At 46.2% G+C, this 18,008-nt stretch overlaps 1 protein-coding gene across 1 annotated transcript in view; it reads right to left on the reverse strand.

The window, feature by feature from the left end:
• The window catches only part of PLCZ1 (phospholipase C zeta 1), a 97,859-nt gene that overhangs the window by 22,828 nt on the left and 57,023 nt on the right, over nucleotides 1-18,008 (reverse strand). The window contains exons 9-11 of the mRNA XM_038771419.1: nucleotides 13,290-13,446; nucleotides 10,040-10,156; nucleotides 6,646-6,818 (exon numbers count right to left, since the gene is read on the reverse strand). Coding sequence (XP_038627347.1) covers nucleotides 6,646-6,818; nucleotides 10,040-10,156; nucleotides 13,290-13,446 — 447 coding nt within the window. The remainder of the gene's footprint in view (nucleotides 1-6,645; nucleotides 6,819-10,039; nucleotides 10,157-13,289; nucleotides 13,447-18,008) is intronic.

The following is an 18,008-nucleotide window of genomic DNA, read 5'->3' on the forward strand; positions in this document are numbered from 1 at the left end:
CGTCCCCCTCTCCATCCCCCCCCATCTTACCTCCTTCCCTTCCCTACAGCACCTGTATATATGTATATATGTTTGTACATATTTATTACTCTATTTATTTATTTATTTATTTATTTTACTTGTACAAATCTATCCTATTTATTTTATTTTGTTAGTATGTTTGGTTTTGTTCTCTGTCTCCCCCTTTTAGACTGTGAGCCCACTGTTGGGTAGGGACTGTCTCTATATGTTGCCAATTTGTACTTCCCAAGCGCTTAGTACAGTGCTCTGCACACAGTAAGCTCTCAATAAATACGATTGATGATGATGATGATCTGGGAGAGATTAGCATATAAACACAAACAAAGAGAAGCTGTTCTGTGCTTATCGGTGGTATTTGAACACCTGGAGAACAAAGCAGGCACTGCATGGGAAATTGCTCAGTTGGAATTATTGCTACCCGTTTCCACTCGTTCCTTCAGTCCTATTTATTGAGCGCTTACTGTGTGCACAGCACTAAGCTTGGGAAAGTACAATGCAACAATAAACAGTGGCATTCTCTGCCCACAATGAGCTCACTGTCTGGGGTGTGGAGGGAGACAGACAACGATACAAGTAAATCAAATGACAGATGGGAGCATAAGTGCTTTGGGGATGGGAGGTGGGAAGAGCAAAGGGAGCAAATCAAGGCCATCCAGAAGGGAGTGGGAGAATAGCAGTGTGGCTCAGTGGAAAGAGCACGAGCTTTGGAGTCAGAGGTCATTGGTTCAAGTCCCAGCTCCGCCACTTGTCAGCTGTGTGACTTTGGGCAAGTCACTTAACTTCTCTGTGCCTCAGTTCCCTCATCTGTAAAATGGGGATTAAGACTGTGAGCCCCAGGTGGGACAACCTGATCACCTTGTAACCTCCCCAGCGCTTAGAACAGTGCTTTGCACATATTAAGCGCTGAATAAATGCCTTCATTATTATTACTATTATTAATAGGACATGGGAACTTAATCAGGGAGGGCCTCTTGGAGGAGATGGGCCTTCAATATGGCTTTGAAGGAGGGGAGAGCAGTTGTCAGTGGGATTTTAGGAAGGATGGCGTTCCAGGCCAGAGGCAGGTTGTGGGCCAGGAGTCCACAACTGCGAAAAAGGCGACATGGAGGCCCAGTGAGAAGGTTAGCAGCACCAGAGGGGCAGAGTGTGTGGGCTGGGATGGAGAAGGAGAGAAGAGAGGGGACGGTGGGGACGGTGAGGTTGACTTCAAAGCAGTCCACATCTTGCTCCCTCCTACCTCACCTCCCTTCTCTCCGTCTCCATCCCAGCCCGCACACTCCGCTCCTCTGCTGCCACTAACCTTCTCCCTGGGCCTCCATCTCACCTGTCCCGCCGTTGACTCCTGGCCCATGTCCTAATCATAATAATGATGGCATTTATTAAGCACTTACTATGTGCAAAGCACTGTTCTAAGTGCTGGGGAGGTTACAAGGTGATAAGGTTGTCCCACGGGGGCTCACGGTCTTAATCCCCATTTTACAGATGAGGTAACTGAGGCACCGAGAAGTTAAGTGACTTTCCCAAAGTCACACAGCTGACAATTGGCAGAGCCGGGATTTGAACCCATGACCTCTGACTCCAAAGGCCGGGCTCGTTCCACTGAGCCATGCTCCTTGTCATCTACTCATCTACTGTGTGACTGTGGGCAAGTTTATTAACTTCTTTGGGTCCCAGTGGCCTCATCTGTAAAATGGGGATTAAGACTGTGAGCCCTATGCGGGACAGGGACTGTGTCCAACCCTATTAGCTTCTATCTACCCCAGCGTTTAGTACAGTGCCTGGCACTTAGAAAGTGCTCTAGACTAGACTGTAAGCTTATCGTGGGCAGGAAATGTGTCCGTTTATTGTTGTATTGCCCCCACCCAAGTGTTTAGCACATTGTTCAGCACCTTGTTGCACACTCAATAATCACTTGCCCAAAGTCACACAGCTGACAAGTGGCAGAGCTGGGATTAGAACCCACGACCTCTGACTCTCACGCCTGGGCTCTTTCCACTAAGCCACACTGATATCACAGGGCTTAGAACAGTGCTTGGTACGTAGTAAGCACTTAACGTGGCTTAGTGGAAAGAGCCTGGGCTTGGGAGTAGGAGGTCGTGGGTTTGATTCCCGGCTCTGCCACTTGTCTGCTGTGTGACTTTGGGCAAACCACTTAACTTCTCTGAGCCTCAGTTACCTCATCTGTAAAATGGGGACTCAGACTGTGAGCCCCATGTGGGACAACCTTATATCTACCCCAGTGCTTAGAACAGTGCTTGGCACAAATACCATCATTATATGAGAAGCAGCGTGGCTTAGTGGCGAGAGCACGGGCTTGGAAATCAGAGGTCATGGGTTCTAATCCCGGCTCTGCCACTTGTCAGCTGTGTGACCTTGGGCAAGTCACTTCATTTCTCTGTGCCTCAGTTCCCTCATCTGTAAAGTGGGGATGAAGACTGTGAGCCCCACGTAGGACAACCTGATCACTTTGTATCCCCCCCAGCACTTAGAACACTGCTTTGCACATAGTAAGTGCTTAAAAAATACCATTTTTTTAACAAATACCATCGTCATTATCATCATTCTTCTATGCCTCAGTTACCTCACCTGTAAAGTGGGAATTAAATCCTAAGCCCTCTGACTTAGCCTGTGACCTATAGGTGGAACAGAGTGTGTCTGATATGATTGTCTTGGCTCTATCCCAGGGCTTAGAACAGTGTTTGACACACAGTAAGTGCTTAAACAATACCATTAAAAATTAATGAATCCATCAATCATATTTATTGACCACTTCCTGTGTGCAGAGCACTGTACTAAGGGCTTGGGAAAATACAGTATAAAGAGAAGCAATGTGGCACAGTGGAAGGATCCAGGGTTGGGAGTCAGAGGTCTTGAGTTCTAATCACAGCTTTGCCACTGATCAGTTGTGTGACTTTGGGCAAGTTTCATCTATCTCACCGCCGACCTCTCACCCATGTTCTGCCACTGGCCTGAAACGTCCTCCCTCCTCATATCAGACCAGACAATGACTCTCCCTCTCTTCAGAGCCTTATTGGGGCCCATCTCCTCCAAGAAGCCTTCCCTAAATCCCCCTATCCTCTCATCCCACTGCCCACAGAATAAAAGCACTTTTGCTGTGTTTGTACTTCTTAAACTCCCTTCTTTCCCCCTTTCCCCCCATGACCAGTGAGGTGAAAGATTTGTGGGGAAAGGGAAGTGTCCCCAGCCACCACCTCCTACATTCCCTGCTCCCGGGAACCTTTGCAGCCCCCCTTCCATCCCACGAGAGCACCTCGGGAAAAACCTGGTCTGTTTTCCCCCCCGCCTCTGGGGGAGGTTGCCAGTACATCCCTGTTGTTCCCACCCCCTCGGGGCAGGAAATTTTTATTTTATGACAGCACTTATTAAGTGCTTACTATGTGCAAAGCACTGTTCTAAGTGCTGGGGAGGTTACCAGGTGATTATATATATATATATATATGTATATATATATATATATATATATATATCTGTATATATATATATATATATATGTTTGTACATATTTATTACTCTATTCTACTTGTACATATCTATTCTATTTATTTTATTTTGTTAATATGTTTTGTTTTGTTCTCTGTCTCCCCCTTCTAGACTGTGAGCCCACTGTTGGGTAGGGACCGTCTCTATGTGTTGCCAACTTGTACTTCCCAAGCGCTTAGTACAGTGCTCTGCACACAGTAAGCACTCAATAAATATGACTGATTGATTGATTGATCCCACTCCCTTCTGCGTCACCCTGACTTGCTGTCTTTGTTTATCACCTTCCTTCCCAGCCCCACAGCGCTTATGCCCAGCGCTTATGTCCAGAGAAGCAGCGTGGCTCAGTGGAAAGAGCCTGGGCTTTCGAATCAGAGGTCATGGGTTCAAATCCCAGCTCTGCCAATTGTCAGCTGTGTGACTTTGGGCAAGTCACTTCACTTCTCTGGGCCTCAGTTGCCTCATCTGTAAAATAGGGATTAAGACTGTGAGCCCCTCGTGGGAAAACCTGATTTCCTTGTAACCTCCCCAGCACTTAGAACAGTGCTTTGCATATAGTAAGTGCATAATAAACGCCATTATTATTATTATCTATTTAATGACATTAATGTCTGTCTCCCTCTGTCCAGACTGTATGCTCATTGTGGGCAGGAAATGTGTCTGTTTATTGTTGTATTATGCTCTCCCAAGCGCTTAGGACAGTGTTCTGCACACAGTAAGTGCTCAATAAATATGACTGAATGAATGAATAAATGAATGAATGAATGAATGAGCCATTGGGAGTAGGAAATGTATTTCTTTCCCAAAGTTTAGTACAGTACTTTATAGATTCTTCGTAGATACAACTACAACGCTTCATAGATTTCATAGATAGTACTGCATTCATTCCATCTTATTTACTGATGCAGATGCATGCAGAGCACTGTACTAAGCGCTTGGAAATTACAATTCAGCAATAAAGAGAGACCATCCTTGTCCACACCGGGCTTACAGTCTAAAAGTACTACCTGAAAGGGGATGGAGAGTGAAAAGTTACGGCTTGGGAGTCAGAGGGCCCAGGTTCCAATTCCAGCTCTGCCACCGGTCTGCTGTGCGCCCTGGAGAAAACCACCCAATCTCTCTGTGCCTCAGTTCCCTCATCTGCAAAATGGGCATTCAACACCTGTTCTCCCTCCCACTCCAACTATGAGCCCCACTCGGGACCTGATTATCTGGTATCTACTACTCCAGCCCATAGGATAGTGCTTAACACATAGTGAGCTTAACAAAAATTGCAATCAGTGATTATTAAGGCTTCCTGGAGGAGGTGTGGCTTTTAGTAGGGCTTTAAAGATGGGCAAAGCAGCTTGCCGCCGAATGTGAAGCTGCTACTAATAATGTTAGGGCATTTCATTCATTCATTCAGTCGTATTTATTGAGCACTTACTGTGTGCAGAGCACTGTACTAAGCACTTGGAAAGTGCAATTCAGCAACAGAGACAATCCCTACCCAACAATGGGCTCACAGTCTAGAGGGGGGGAGACAGACATCAAAACAAGTAAACAGGCATCCATAGCATCAATATAAATAAATAGAATGATAGATACAAAAAATAGAATTATTGATATCAATCAATCAATCAATCATATTTATTGAGCGCTTACTGTGTGCAGAGCACTGTACTAAGCGCTTAGATATAATTAAGCTCTTACTATGTTTCAAGCCCTGTACTAAACGCCAGGGTAGATACAAGAAAATCAGTTCCTACATGGCTCATAGTCTAAGTAGGAGGGAGAACAGATATTGAATCCCCATTTTCCAGATAATAATGACGGCATTTGTTAAGCACTTACTGTGTGCCAAGCCCTGTTCTAAGCGCTGGGGGGGGATCCAAGGTAATCAGGTTGTCCCACATGGGGCTCACAGTCTTAATCGCCATTTTACAGATGAGGTAACTGAGGCACAGAGAAGTGAAGTGACTTGCCCAAAGTCACACAGCTGACAAGTGGCAAGGCTGGGATTAGAACCCATGACCTCTGACTCCCAATCCTGTGTTCTTTCCACTGAGCCACACTGCTTCTCTATGAAGCAGCTGCCGCTCTACACTGCTTCACTTCTCAGGTAAAGGGAATGAGGCCCAGAGAAGTGATTTGCCCAGGGACACACAGCAGACATGTGGACCAGCCAGAATTAATAATAATAATAATAATAATAATAATAATAATAATAATAATAATAATAATGGCATTTATTAAGCACTTACTACGTGCAAAGCACTGTTCTAAGCACTGGGGATTACAAGGTGATCAGGTTGTCCCACGAGGGGCTCACAGTCTTCATCCCAATTTTACAGATGAGGCAACTGAGGCCCAGAGAAGTTAAGTGACTTGCCCAAAGTCACACAGCTGACAACTGGCAGAGCTGGGATTTGAACCCATGACCTCTGACTCCAAAGCCCGGGCTCTTTCCACTGAGTCATGCTGCTTCTCAATTAGAACCCGGGTCCTTTGACTCCCGGTCCCACCCACCATCCTACCTGTCCCTTCTATGTCCACAGTTCAAAGTGCCGATGTTACACCAGAGAACCTCAAGAGAGAGGAATATTTCCCTCCGAGCTTCACCTAAACACATGGGTCTGTGACCTTTGAATATATATTTGCCCCAACCCCACTTATGTATATAACTTTAAATTTTATGCTGTATATTATGAACTACTTATTCATTTGCATTAATGTGCATCTCCTCCTCTAGACCATAAGCTTGTTATGGGCAGGGAACGTGTCTGGTAATTCTGTTGCCTTGAACTCTCCCAGGTGTTTAGTACAGGGCTCTGCACATAGTAAGTGCTCAATAACATAGTGGATAGAGCACAGGCCTCGGAATTAGAAATTAGAAGGTCTAGTCCCAGCTCTGCCTCTTTTCTGCCGTGTGACCTTGGGCAAGTCACTTCATTTCTCTGTGCCTCAGTTACCTCATCTGTAAAATGGGCTTTGAGACTGTGAGCCCCCCATGGAACAGGGACTGCGTCCCAACCAATTTTCTTGTATCCACCCCAGCGCGTAGTACAGTGTCCAGCACATAGTAAGCACTTAACAAATACCATAATAATTATTATTATAATTGATTGATTGATTCCATAAACTTACCCGTATTGAAAAAGTCACCGGGCTGTCATTTGTTGAAGGGCCCATAGGATTGAAGGACAACTCAGGGTTTCTTAGGATTTCTGGTTTCAGGATATAGCCGCATCCCCCGTTGTCCAGAAATTTCCCATTTTGGAGGTCCATGGGTAACCCAGGGGTCTGGAAATTTAAGGCCACTGTGTGGAAAACAAGAGTTGGACATTTTCAGGATAGGTAGGTGAGGTTTGATAACCTAGGATGAACATCCAGAGCTTAGAACAGTGCTTTGCACATGGTAAGCGCTTAACAAATGCCATCATTATTATAATATATTTGAGAACTCATCATATCGTATGCTTTACTAAAAATGTTTTACTATTGGCCCACCATGAGAGTGACACCAAAGAATTAGCACTGTGAGCCAGCATTTGTCTAAAAATAATAATTATTATTATTATTACTATGGTATTCGTTAAGCACTTACTATTCATTCAATTGTATTTATTGAGTGCTTACTGTGTGCAGAGCACTGAACTAAGCGCTACTATGTGCCAGGCATTATACTAAGCACTGGGGTAGCTACAAAAAAATCAGATTGGACACAGTCCTTGTCCCACTTGGGGCTCATAATCTTAATCCCCTGTCCTGCCCCTGACTTTGCCATCACTGTAAATGGTGAGCCCGTTGTTGGGTAGGGACCATCTACTTGTACTTCCTAAGCACTTAGTACAGTGCTCTGCACACAGTAAGCGCTCAATAAATACAATTGAATGAATGAATGAATGGCATCACCATCCTTCCCGTCTCACAAGCCTGTGACATTGGTGTTATCCTTGACTCCTCTCTCCCATTCAACTCACATATTCAATCCATCACTAAAGTCTGTCAGTCCCACCTTCACAACATCACTAAAATCCACCCTTGGCTCTCCATCCAAACTGCTACCACATTAATAAAATCACTCATCCTATCCTGCCTGTGCCTGGCTTCAGCCTCCCTGTTGACCTCCCAGCCTCCTGCCTCTCTCCGCTCCAGTCCATACTTCACTGTGCTGCCCAGATCATTTTTTTACAAAGACATTCAGTACATGTCTCCTCATGACTCAGAAAACTCCAGTGGTTGCCCATTCACATTTGTATTGCAAGTTCCTCTCCATTGGCTTTAAAGCCCACACATTTCACTCCTCTAGTGCTAACCTTCTGACTGGACCTCCATCTTGCCTGCCAACCCCTGGCCCACATCAAGACTCTGTCCTGGAATGTCCTCCTTCCTCAAATCCGCCAGACAATGACACTTCCAGCCTTCAAAGCCTTATTGAAGGCCCATCTCCTCCAGGAAGCCTTCCCTGACTAAGCCCTCCTTTCCCCTTCTCCCACTCCCTTCTGCATCATCCTGACTTGCTTCCTTTATTCAATCCCCCTCCCAGCCCCACTGCCTTTATGTCCATATCTGTCATGTATTTATTTCTATCAATGTCTGTCTCCCCCTCTCTAGAATATGAGCTCGTTGTGGGCAGGGATTGTCACTCTTTATTGTTGTACTCTCCTGAGCGCTTAGTATAGTGCTCTGCACACAGTAAACACTCATGAAAGTGCTTCACATCCCCACTTCGATCTATACTTCACGCTGCTGTCCGGATCATCTTTGTGCAGAAACGCTCTGGGCATGTTACTCCCCTCCTCAAAAATCTCCAGTGGCTACCAGTCAACCTACGCATCAGGCAAAAACTCCTCACTCTCGGCTTCAAGGCTGTCCATCACCTCGCCCCCTCCTACATCACCTCCCTTCTTTTGTTCTCCAGCCCAGCCTGCACCCTCCGCTCCTCTGCCGCTGCTAAGCTCCTCACTGTGCCTCGTTCTCTCCTGTCCCACCGTCGACCTCCGGCCCACGTCCTTCCCCTGGCCTGGAATGCCCTCCCTCCGCACATCCACCAAGCTAGCTCTCTTCCTCCCTTCAAAGCCCTACTAAGAGCTCACCTCCTCCAGGAGGCCTTCCCACACTGAGCCCCCTCCTTCCTCTCCCCCTCCCCATCCCCCCTGCCCTACCTCCTTCCCCTCCCCATAGCACCTATATATATGTTTGTACCAATTTATTACTCCATTTCTTTTACTTATGCATATTTACTATTCTATTTATTTTATTTTGTTAATATATTTTGCTTTATTGTCTGTCTCCCCCTTCTAGACTGTGAGCCCGCTGTTGGGTAGGGACCGTCTCTATATGTTGCCAACTTGTACTTCCCAAGCACTTAGTACAGTGCTCTGCACACAGTAAACGCTCAATAAATACGATTGAATGAAAGAAAGAAAGAAAAAGAAAGAAAGAAAGAGAGAAAGAGAGAAAGAGAGAAAGGGAGAAAGGGAGAAAGGGAGAAAGGGAGAAAGGGAGAAAGGAAGAAAGGAAGAAAGAAAGAAAGAAAGAAAGAAAGAAAGAAAGAAAGAAAGAAAGAAAGAAAGAAAGAAAAAGAAAGAAAAAGAATGAACTTTATAGATGAGGGAACTGAGGCCCAGAGAAGTGAAGTGACTATCCCAAAGTAACAAGGCAGACAAGCAGCAGAGCCAGGATTAGAACCCAGGTCCTTCAGAATCCCAGCCCGGGCTCGAGCCATTAGGCCACACTGCTTCCTCCAAGTGTCCCCCATTGTCCTCTCCCAAGTGGTCAGTGCAGTGCTCTGAGCACAGACTGCAAGCTCCGACTTGTACTTCCCAAGCACTTAGTCCAGTGCTCTGCACACAGTAAGTGCTCAATAAATACGATTGAATGAATGAATGAGGGCAAGGATCTAGAGTACTTTATTGAACTCTCCCAAGCACTCACTACAGCACTCTGTGCAGACCCAGCGCTCAATAAATATCACAGATTGGCTCAAACAAGCCACCACCCTGCTCCCAAAGGGAGGCCCAAAGAGTCACCTCCCTGACCCCAAAAGATATCTTCCTCCTCCTGTAGCAGACAGGGTTGGTAACTCTTCAATGGACAGAGATCTCCCCTGGCCCCAGGATGGATCTTGGCACTTTCAATCGCCGGGAAAATATTTCCAATTCTACTAAAGGAAACTTGATCGCTGGGAAAATATTTCTAGTAATAATAATAATAAATGTTGGTATTTGTTAAGCGCTTACCATGTGCCAAGCACTGTTCTAAGCGCTGGGGTAGATACAAGGTCATCAGGTTGTCCCACGTGGGGCTCACAGTCTTCACCCCCATTTTACAGATGAGGGAACTGAGGCACAGAGAAGTGAAGTGACTTGCCCAGAGTCACCCAGCTGACAAGTGGCAGAGCCGGGATTTGAACCCATGACCTCTGACTCCAAAGCCTGTGCTCTTTCCACTGAGCCACGCTGCTTCCCCTAGTAAAGGACACAGGAGCAAGACGTCTACGGAGCTATAGCTTACAAGAAAGCAGCTTCTCACCTACCCATCTGACACCCCAGGTTCCAAAATTCTTGAGGATTGTAATTGGAAGAGTCCGTTCGGGTTCCTTTGGGATAAATCCTGGTGATGAACTTGCCGGTGTGAGAAATAAATTCTCGGGCTGAATACGATAGAGATCATCATTGAAAACACATCAGTGGCATAAACTCTGCTACGAAAATAAAAGATTTCCCGAGCGATTTTACGACCAGGATGTATTTGACCGTAGGACAGCTGTTCTCATTAATGTCAGAAAAATTCACGGAACAAAACTCAAATTCTATCCCTCTTTTTTAAGTGGAATTTAAGTTCAGAAATTAAAATGGTAGCTCCTTTCATTCCTTATAAATATTTTCTCATCCATCGCCCCCATTCAAATGGAAACTCCTTGGGGGCTGGGCTCATGTTTGCTAACGTAATGATGGTATTTGTTAAGCGCTTACTATGTGCAAAGCACTGTTCTAAGCACTGGGGAGGTTACAAGGTGATCAGGTTGTCCCACGGGGGGCTCACAGTTTTAATCCCCATTTTACAGATGAGGTAACTGAGGCACAGAGAAGTTAAGTGAGTTGCCCAAAGTCACACAGCTTACAGTTGGTGGAGATGGGAGATGGGCTAACTCAACTCTACTCTCATTCATTCACTCAATCGTATTTATTGAGCGCTTATTGTGTGCAGAGCACTGTACTAAGCACTTGAAAAAGTACAATACAGCATTAAACAGTGACTTTTCCGGTCTACAGTGAGCTCACAGACTAGAGCAGGGGGTCTACTGTGTGCCAGGCACTGTACTAAGCACTGGGGTGGACATAGCAAATCAGATTGGACGCAGTCCCTGTCCTACATGGGGCTCACAGTCTCAATCCCCATTTTCCAGATGAGATAACTGAGGCACAGAGAAGTGGAGTGACTTGCCCAACTGAGGTCATACAGCAGACAAGTGGCAGTGAGCCCGTTGTTGGGTAGGGACCGTCTCTATATGTTGCCAACTTGTACTTCCCAAGTGCTTAGTACAGTGCTCTGCACACCGTAAGTGCTCAATAAATACGATTGAATGAATGAGCTCTAATCCTGGCTCCGCCACATGTCCGCTGTGTGACCATAGGCAAGTCACTTAACTTCTCTGGGCCTCAGTTCTCTCATCTGTAAAATGGGGATTAAGACTGTGAGACCCATGTGGGACAACCTGATTGCCTTGTATCTACCCCAGTGCTTGGCACATAGTAAGTGCTTAATAAATACCATCATTATTATTATTATAACACTGGCTAACGTAGTAACGACTCACTATTCTGTGAATTAAGCCTAACCAATATATCATGCTGCAGTTGATGTACCAAGTATTTGAAATCCATTCCAGATTTTTTTCCCCATCCAGTACTTAACCCAGCACATAGAGAGAAATTTCCCCTTCTCACAATCAATTTGTTCCAAATAATTCTGACATTTTATTAGCTGAGACCAGCTGCACCGCCCAAACTGTAATGAAAATGTTTAGAGAAGCAGCATGGCCCGGTGGCAAGAGCCAGGCCTGGGAGTTCAGAGGTCGTGGGTTCTAATTCTGGCTCTGCCACATGTCTGCTGTGTGGCCTTGAGCCGCTCACTTCACTTCTCTGGGCCTCAGTTACTTCATCTGTAAAATGGGGATTAAGATTGTGAGCCCCACATGAGACAGGGACCGTGTCCGACCTGATTCGCTTGTATCTACCCCAGTGCTTAGAACTGTGCTTGGCACATAGAAAGCACTGAACAAATACCACAATAATTATTAATTACTATTTACGATACCATGAAAAGCTCATTTAATGGTGATAACTGTGAAATTCATGAACCATGAACTTCTGGGGTAGATACAAGATCATTCAGTTCCTGGGCTGAGGAGGAGGGAGAACAGGGATTGAATCCCTATTTTATAGTTGAGGAAACTGAGGCCCAGAGAAGTGAAGTGACTTGCCCAAGGACACACAGCAGACAAAGTGGTGGAGCCAGGATTTTTTTTATGGCATTTATTAAGCGCTTCCTATGTGCAAAGCAGTGTTCTAAGCGCTGGGGAGGTTACAAGGTGATCAGGTTGTCCCACAGGGGGCTCACAGTCTTCCGATTTTACAGATGAGGTAACTGAGGCCCAGAGAAGTAAAGTGACTTGCCCAGAGTCACACAGCTGACAATTAGCGGAGTCAGGATTTGAACCCATGACCTCTGACTCCAGAGCCCGTGCTCTTTCCACTGACCCACGCTGCTAATTATTCCAGCCCGGGTTTTTTTCCATTAGTTTGTGCTGATTCCTATAGCAGCCTGGCGGATTTGCGCCAAAATGCCGATTGTTTGTCCCTTCGGAATCTCCGGCTAAAATCTAAAGGCCGCAACATGGTAATGTCATTGTTGACAGACATGGTTCAACACAAGCATCATGGCATAAAGAGAAGTAGCATGGAGTAGTGGATAGAACCCAGCCTGGGAGTTGGAAGGTTATGGATTCTAATCCCGGCTCCACCGCTCGTCTGTTGTGTGACCTTGTACAAGTCACTTCACTTCTCTGGGCCTCAGTTCCCTCATCTGTAAAATGAGGATTGAGCCTGTGAGCCCCACAGAAGCAAGGAAGAAGCGTGGCTCAGTGGAAAGAGCCCGGGCTTTGGCGTGAGAGGTCATGGGTTCAAATCCCGGCTCCACCACTTGTCAGCTGTGTGACTTTGGGGAAGTCATTTCACTTCTCTGGGCCTCAGTGACCTCATCTGTAAAATGGGGATGAAGACTGTGAGCCCCTTGTGATCTCCCCAGTGCTTTGCACATCATAAGCGCTTTGTGTGGCCTCGTGGCTCAGTGGAAAGAGCACGGGCTTTGGAGTCAGAGGTCACGGGTTCGAATCCCAGCTCCAACACATGTCTGTTGTGTGACCTTGGGCAAGTCACTTAACTTCTCTGAGCCTCAGTTACCTCATCTGTAAAATGGAGATTAAGACTGTGAGCCCCATTTGGGACAACTTAATCACCTTGTATCCCCCCCCCCCCAGCGCTTAGAACAGTGCTTTGCACATAGTAAGCGCTTAACAAATGCCATCATCATCATCACATGGGACAGGGACAGTGTCCAACCCAATGTGCTTGCATCCACCCCAGCGCTTAGTACAGTGCCTGGCACATAGTAAGCGCTTAACAAATACCATCATTATTATTAAAACCCGTGGACCTCGCGAGCAGAGAAAGGTGAGCTGCGGCTCGAGGAGCAATTTAGCCGAGGAGACGAAAAACAATCACCTGCCATCTTAGCCAGTTTTCTTGCACGCGTTTCCCCGATGGAATTATTCTCGTAGAATTTCTGAGTGGCTCTCGACTGTTCGAAGCTCCTGAACTTCTGTGATTTGGTATAGATGACGAGATCGGATAACTCCAGGGCTATTTTAATCTTCCGGATCTAAAATTGAGCGGAACCGATTCAGAACTCGGCATTCCTCCTTCGGAAAAGTCTCTCTCTTTCCACCCAGGAAATCAGGATGGTGACCTTTGAATGTTTTAAATTATTTATTTATTTAGATTAACGTTTGTCTCCCCCTCTAGATTGGAAGCTCTCTGGGAATGTGTTTGCCAACTCTGTGGGACTTTACTCTCCTAATAATAACAATGATGACGATAACAATGACAATAACGACAATAATAATAATAATGGTATTATGCACTTATTATATATCAAGCACTATTCTAAGTCCTTGGGTAGATAGATACAAGCTAATCAGGTTGCATAAAGTCCCTGTCCCACTTGCTCACCATCTTAGGTACCATTTTATGGAAGAAGTAACTGAGGAGCAGTGTTGCCTATTGGGTAGAGCATAGGCTTGGGATTCAGAAGGACCTGGGTTCTAATGTCTGTATCTGTTGCTGAATTACACTTTCCAAGTGCTTAGTACAGTGCTCTGCCCACAGTAAGTGCTCTATAAATACGATTGAATGAATGAATGAAATCCTGACTCTGACACTTGTCTGCTGTGTGACCCTGGGCAAAGCAAGAGAAGCAGTGTGGCTCAGTGGAAAGAGCCCGGGCTTTGGAGTCAGAGGTCATGGATTCAAATCCCGGCTCCGCCAACTGTCAGCTGTGTGACTTTGGCCAAGTCACTTAACTTCTCTGTGCCTCAGTCACCTCATCCGTAAAATGGGGATTAAAACTGTGAGCCCCCCGTGGGGCAACCTGATCACCTTGTAACCTCCCCAGCACTTAGAACAGTGCTTTGCACATAGCACTTAACAAATACCATCATTATTATTATTGTGAGCTCTACATGGGACAGGGACTGTGTCCAACCCTATTTGCTAGTATCCATCCCAGTGCTTAATACAGTGCCTGGAAAATAGTAAGCGCTTAACAAATACCACAATTTTTTTTTGAGGCACAGAGAATCATTTCTAAATGAATCATTAATTTCTAAATGATTTGCCCAAGGTCCCACAGCAGACAAGTGGCAGAGGCAGCATTAGAACCCAGGTCCTTCTGATTCCCAGGTCCGCGCTCCATCTACTAAGCCATGCTGTGTCCCTCGTGCTTAGAAAAGTACTCCACACATAGCAAACACTTGGTATCTACTCCAGTGCTTATACAGGGCTTGGCAGATATAGGAAGCACTCAGCAAATACCATAATAATAATAATTATCATTATTATTAAGTGAATATCACTGATCGATTGATTTCACGGGATTTAGGGAGGTTTAGTGGAAGGAATGAAGAACTGAGAGTCAGAGACCTGTCTTCTAGTTGCATTCTGCTTCTGGCCTACTGTGTGATTTTAAATAAAACACTTGCTCTCCATTTTATGTAAACTGTGATCTCCATGTGGGATAGGGACTATGTCCCACCTGATTAATTTGTATCTGCCCCAGAGCTTAGCACAGTGCTTGACATGTAGTTAGCGCTTAACACATGCCATCATTATTATTCCATATTACATTGACTTCTCTTTGTCTCAGTGGTCTCATAGTAATAACTGTGGCATTTGTTAAACGCTTACTATGTGACAGGCACTTTCTTAAGTGCTGGAGTGGGTACAAGCAAATCGGGATGGACACAGTCCCTGTCCCACGTGGGGCTCACAATCTCAATCCCCATTTTACAGATGAGGTAATTGAGGCACAGAGAAGTGAAGTGATTTGCCCAAGGTCACACAGCAGACAGGTGGCAGAGCTAAGATTAGAACCCATGACCTTCTGACTCCCAGGTTCGTGCTCTGGCCACTAAGCCTTGTTGCTTCTCATCTGAAAATGGGGATAAAATATCTTTCTTGTCTTATCTCTAAGTGCCCCAGGTGGGACAGGGACTGGGTTTGATCCGATTATTTTGCAACGACCCAAGTGTTTAGCACAGAGTAAGCATTTATTAAACGCCATAATTATCATTGTCTGTACACCAAAACTGGTGCCATAGATATCAGCCCATCTGAAAAAGGAAGTTAAGGGATTGATAGAGGAATAAGTTTAGTTATTTCTGATATCCACTCAAGGAGGCAGACAATACCTATACCACCTTATAAAGTAATGTAAATAGAGAATATAAGAGAGAAGGGAAACCTTTGGAGAGAGTTGCTAGCAGAGTGGCTTAGTGGAAAGAGCCGGGGCTTGGGAGTCAGAGGTCTTGGGTTCTAATCCTATCTATTTATTTTATTTTGTTAGTATGTTTGGTTTTGTTTTTGTTCTCTGTCTCCCCCTTTTAGACTGTGAGCCCACTGTTGGGTAGGGACTGTCTCTATATGTTGCCAATTTGTACTTCCCAAGCGCTTAGTACAGTGCTCTGCACATAGTAAGCGCTCAATAAATACGATTGATGATGGTTGATGATGATGATGATAATCCCTGCTCTGCCATTTGTCTGCTGTGTGACTTTGTGCAGGTGACAACTTCTCTGGGCCTCAGTTCCCTCATCTGTCAATGGGGGATTAAGACTGTGAGCCCCACGTGGGACAACCTGATTACCTTGGATCTACCCCAGTGCCTAGAACAGTGCTTGGCTCATAGTAAGCGCTTAACAAATGCCATGGTCATTATTATTTTTATTACTCAAGGAACCTTCCTAACCCATCCTGATTAAAATACAATGAAGAGAGGAAGGGGCTTGTTTGCCTTGTTGTTCTCCAGGGGAGTAGCCCCTTCCCAATTAGAAGAGTCAATTATCTTGCTGTACCAGTCATTAACTAGAAACCCAACTGAACCAAATCAGTCAAAGAGAGGATTCAGGAGGAACTGGCTTCAGCATGCAGGTCAGAAGGGGAAATGGTCTCCTGTTCTGAGACAGAGCTTAAAAGGGGCTGTCGGGGGAGGTGATTGCTTGAAAGTGTGTCAGTCGGTGGTATTTATTAAGTGCTTACTGTGTTCAGGGCACTATACTATGTGGTAGGGAGAGAAAAATGTAAAAATAAGGAGGCACATTCCCTGCCCACAGTGAGCTTGCTGTTTAGAGAAGCAGCGTGGCTCAGTGGAAAGATCATAGGCTTGGAAGTCAGATGTGATGAGTTTGAATCCCGGCTCTGCCACTTGTCAGCTGTGTGACCTTGGGCAAGTCACTTAACTTCTCTGTGCCTCAGTTCCCTCATGTGCGGTGTCGAGAGACCGATCGGACTTCCTCACTGGAACTGGGAGAAGTGAGTATACCTCCTTGGGAACTTGATTCCGGGTGATAGCGAAAGGTAACCCTTGTTGGGGTAGTTGGAAGGTAATCCCAACTCCTCAGTGACCTTATCTGTAAAATGGGGATTAAGACTGTGATCCCCATGCGGGGCAGGGACTGTGTCCCACCTGATTAGCTTGTATAATATGGTGGTTGTTAAGTGTTTACTATATGCCCCAACGATCTGGCCTCCTACTTCATCAACAAAATTAAATCCATCAGGTCCGACCTCCCCAAAGTCTCTTCCCCCCTTTCTCCAACCCCCCGGCTCTCAACACTCTCTGCTACTCTCCCATCCTTCCCAGCGGTATCCTCAGAGGAACTCTCCTCCCTCCTCTCAAGTGCTACTCCGGCCACCTGTGCTTCTGACCCCATTCCCTCTCATCTTATGAAATCTCTCGCTCCATCCCTTCTCCCCTCCTTAACTTCCATCTTCAACCGCTCACTCTCCACTGGTTCCTTCCCCTCTGCCTTCAAACATGCCCATGTCTCTCCCATCCTAAAAAAACCCTCTCTTGACCCCACCTCACCTTCTAGTTATCGTCCCATATCCCTCCTACCATTCCTTTCCAAACTCCTTGAACGAGTTGTCTACACGCGCTGCCTAGAATTCCTCAACAACAACTCTCTCCTCGACCCCCTCCAGTCTGGCTTCCGTCCCCTTCATTCCACGGAAACTGCCCTCTCAAAGGTCACCAATGACCTCCTGCTTGCCAAATCCAACGGCTCATACTCTGTCCTAATCCTCCTCGACCTCTCAGCTGCCTTTGACACTGTGGACCACCCCCTTCTCCTCAACACGTTATCTGACCTTGGCTTCACTGACTCCGTCCTCTCCTGGTTCTCCTCTTATCTCTCCGGTCGTTCTTTCTCAGTCTCTTTTGCAGGCTCCTCCTCCCCCTCCCATCCTCTTACGGTGGGGGTTCCCCAAGGTTCAGTGCTTGGTCCCCTTCTGTTCTCAATCTACACTCACTCCCTTGGTGACCTCATTCGCTCCCACGGCTTCAACTATCATCTCTACGCTGATGACACCCAGATCTACATCTCTGCCCCTGCTCTCTCCCCCTCCCTCCAGGCTCGCATCTCCTCCTGCCTTCAGGACATCTCCATCTGGATGTCCGCCCGCCACCTAAAGCTCAACATGTCGAAGACTGAGCTCCTTGTCTTCCCTCCCAAACCTTGTCCTCTCCCTGACTTTCCCATCTCTGTTGACGGCACTACCATCCTTCCCGTCTCACAAGCCCGCAACCTTGGTGTCATCCTCGACTCCGCTCTCTCATTCACCCCTCACATCCAAGCCGTCACCAAAACCTGCCGGTCTCAGCTCCGC

This window comes from Tachyglossus aculeatus, chromosome 2 (genome assembly GCF_015852505.1).
Source record: "Tachyglossus aculeatus isolate mTacAcu1 chromosome 2, mTacAcu1.pri, whole genome shotgun sequence".
NCBI classification, from domain to species: Eukaryota; Metazoa; Chordata; class Mammalia; order Monotremata; family Tachyglossidae; genus Tachyglossus; species Tachyglossus aculeatus.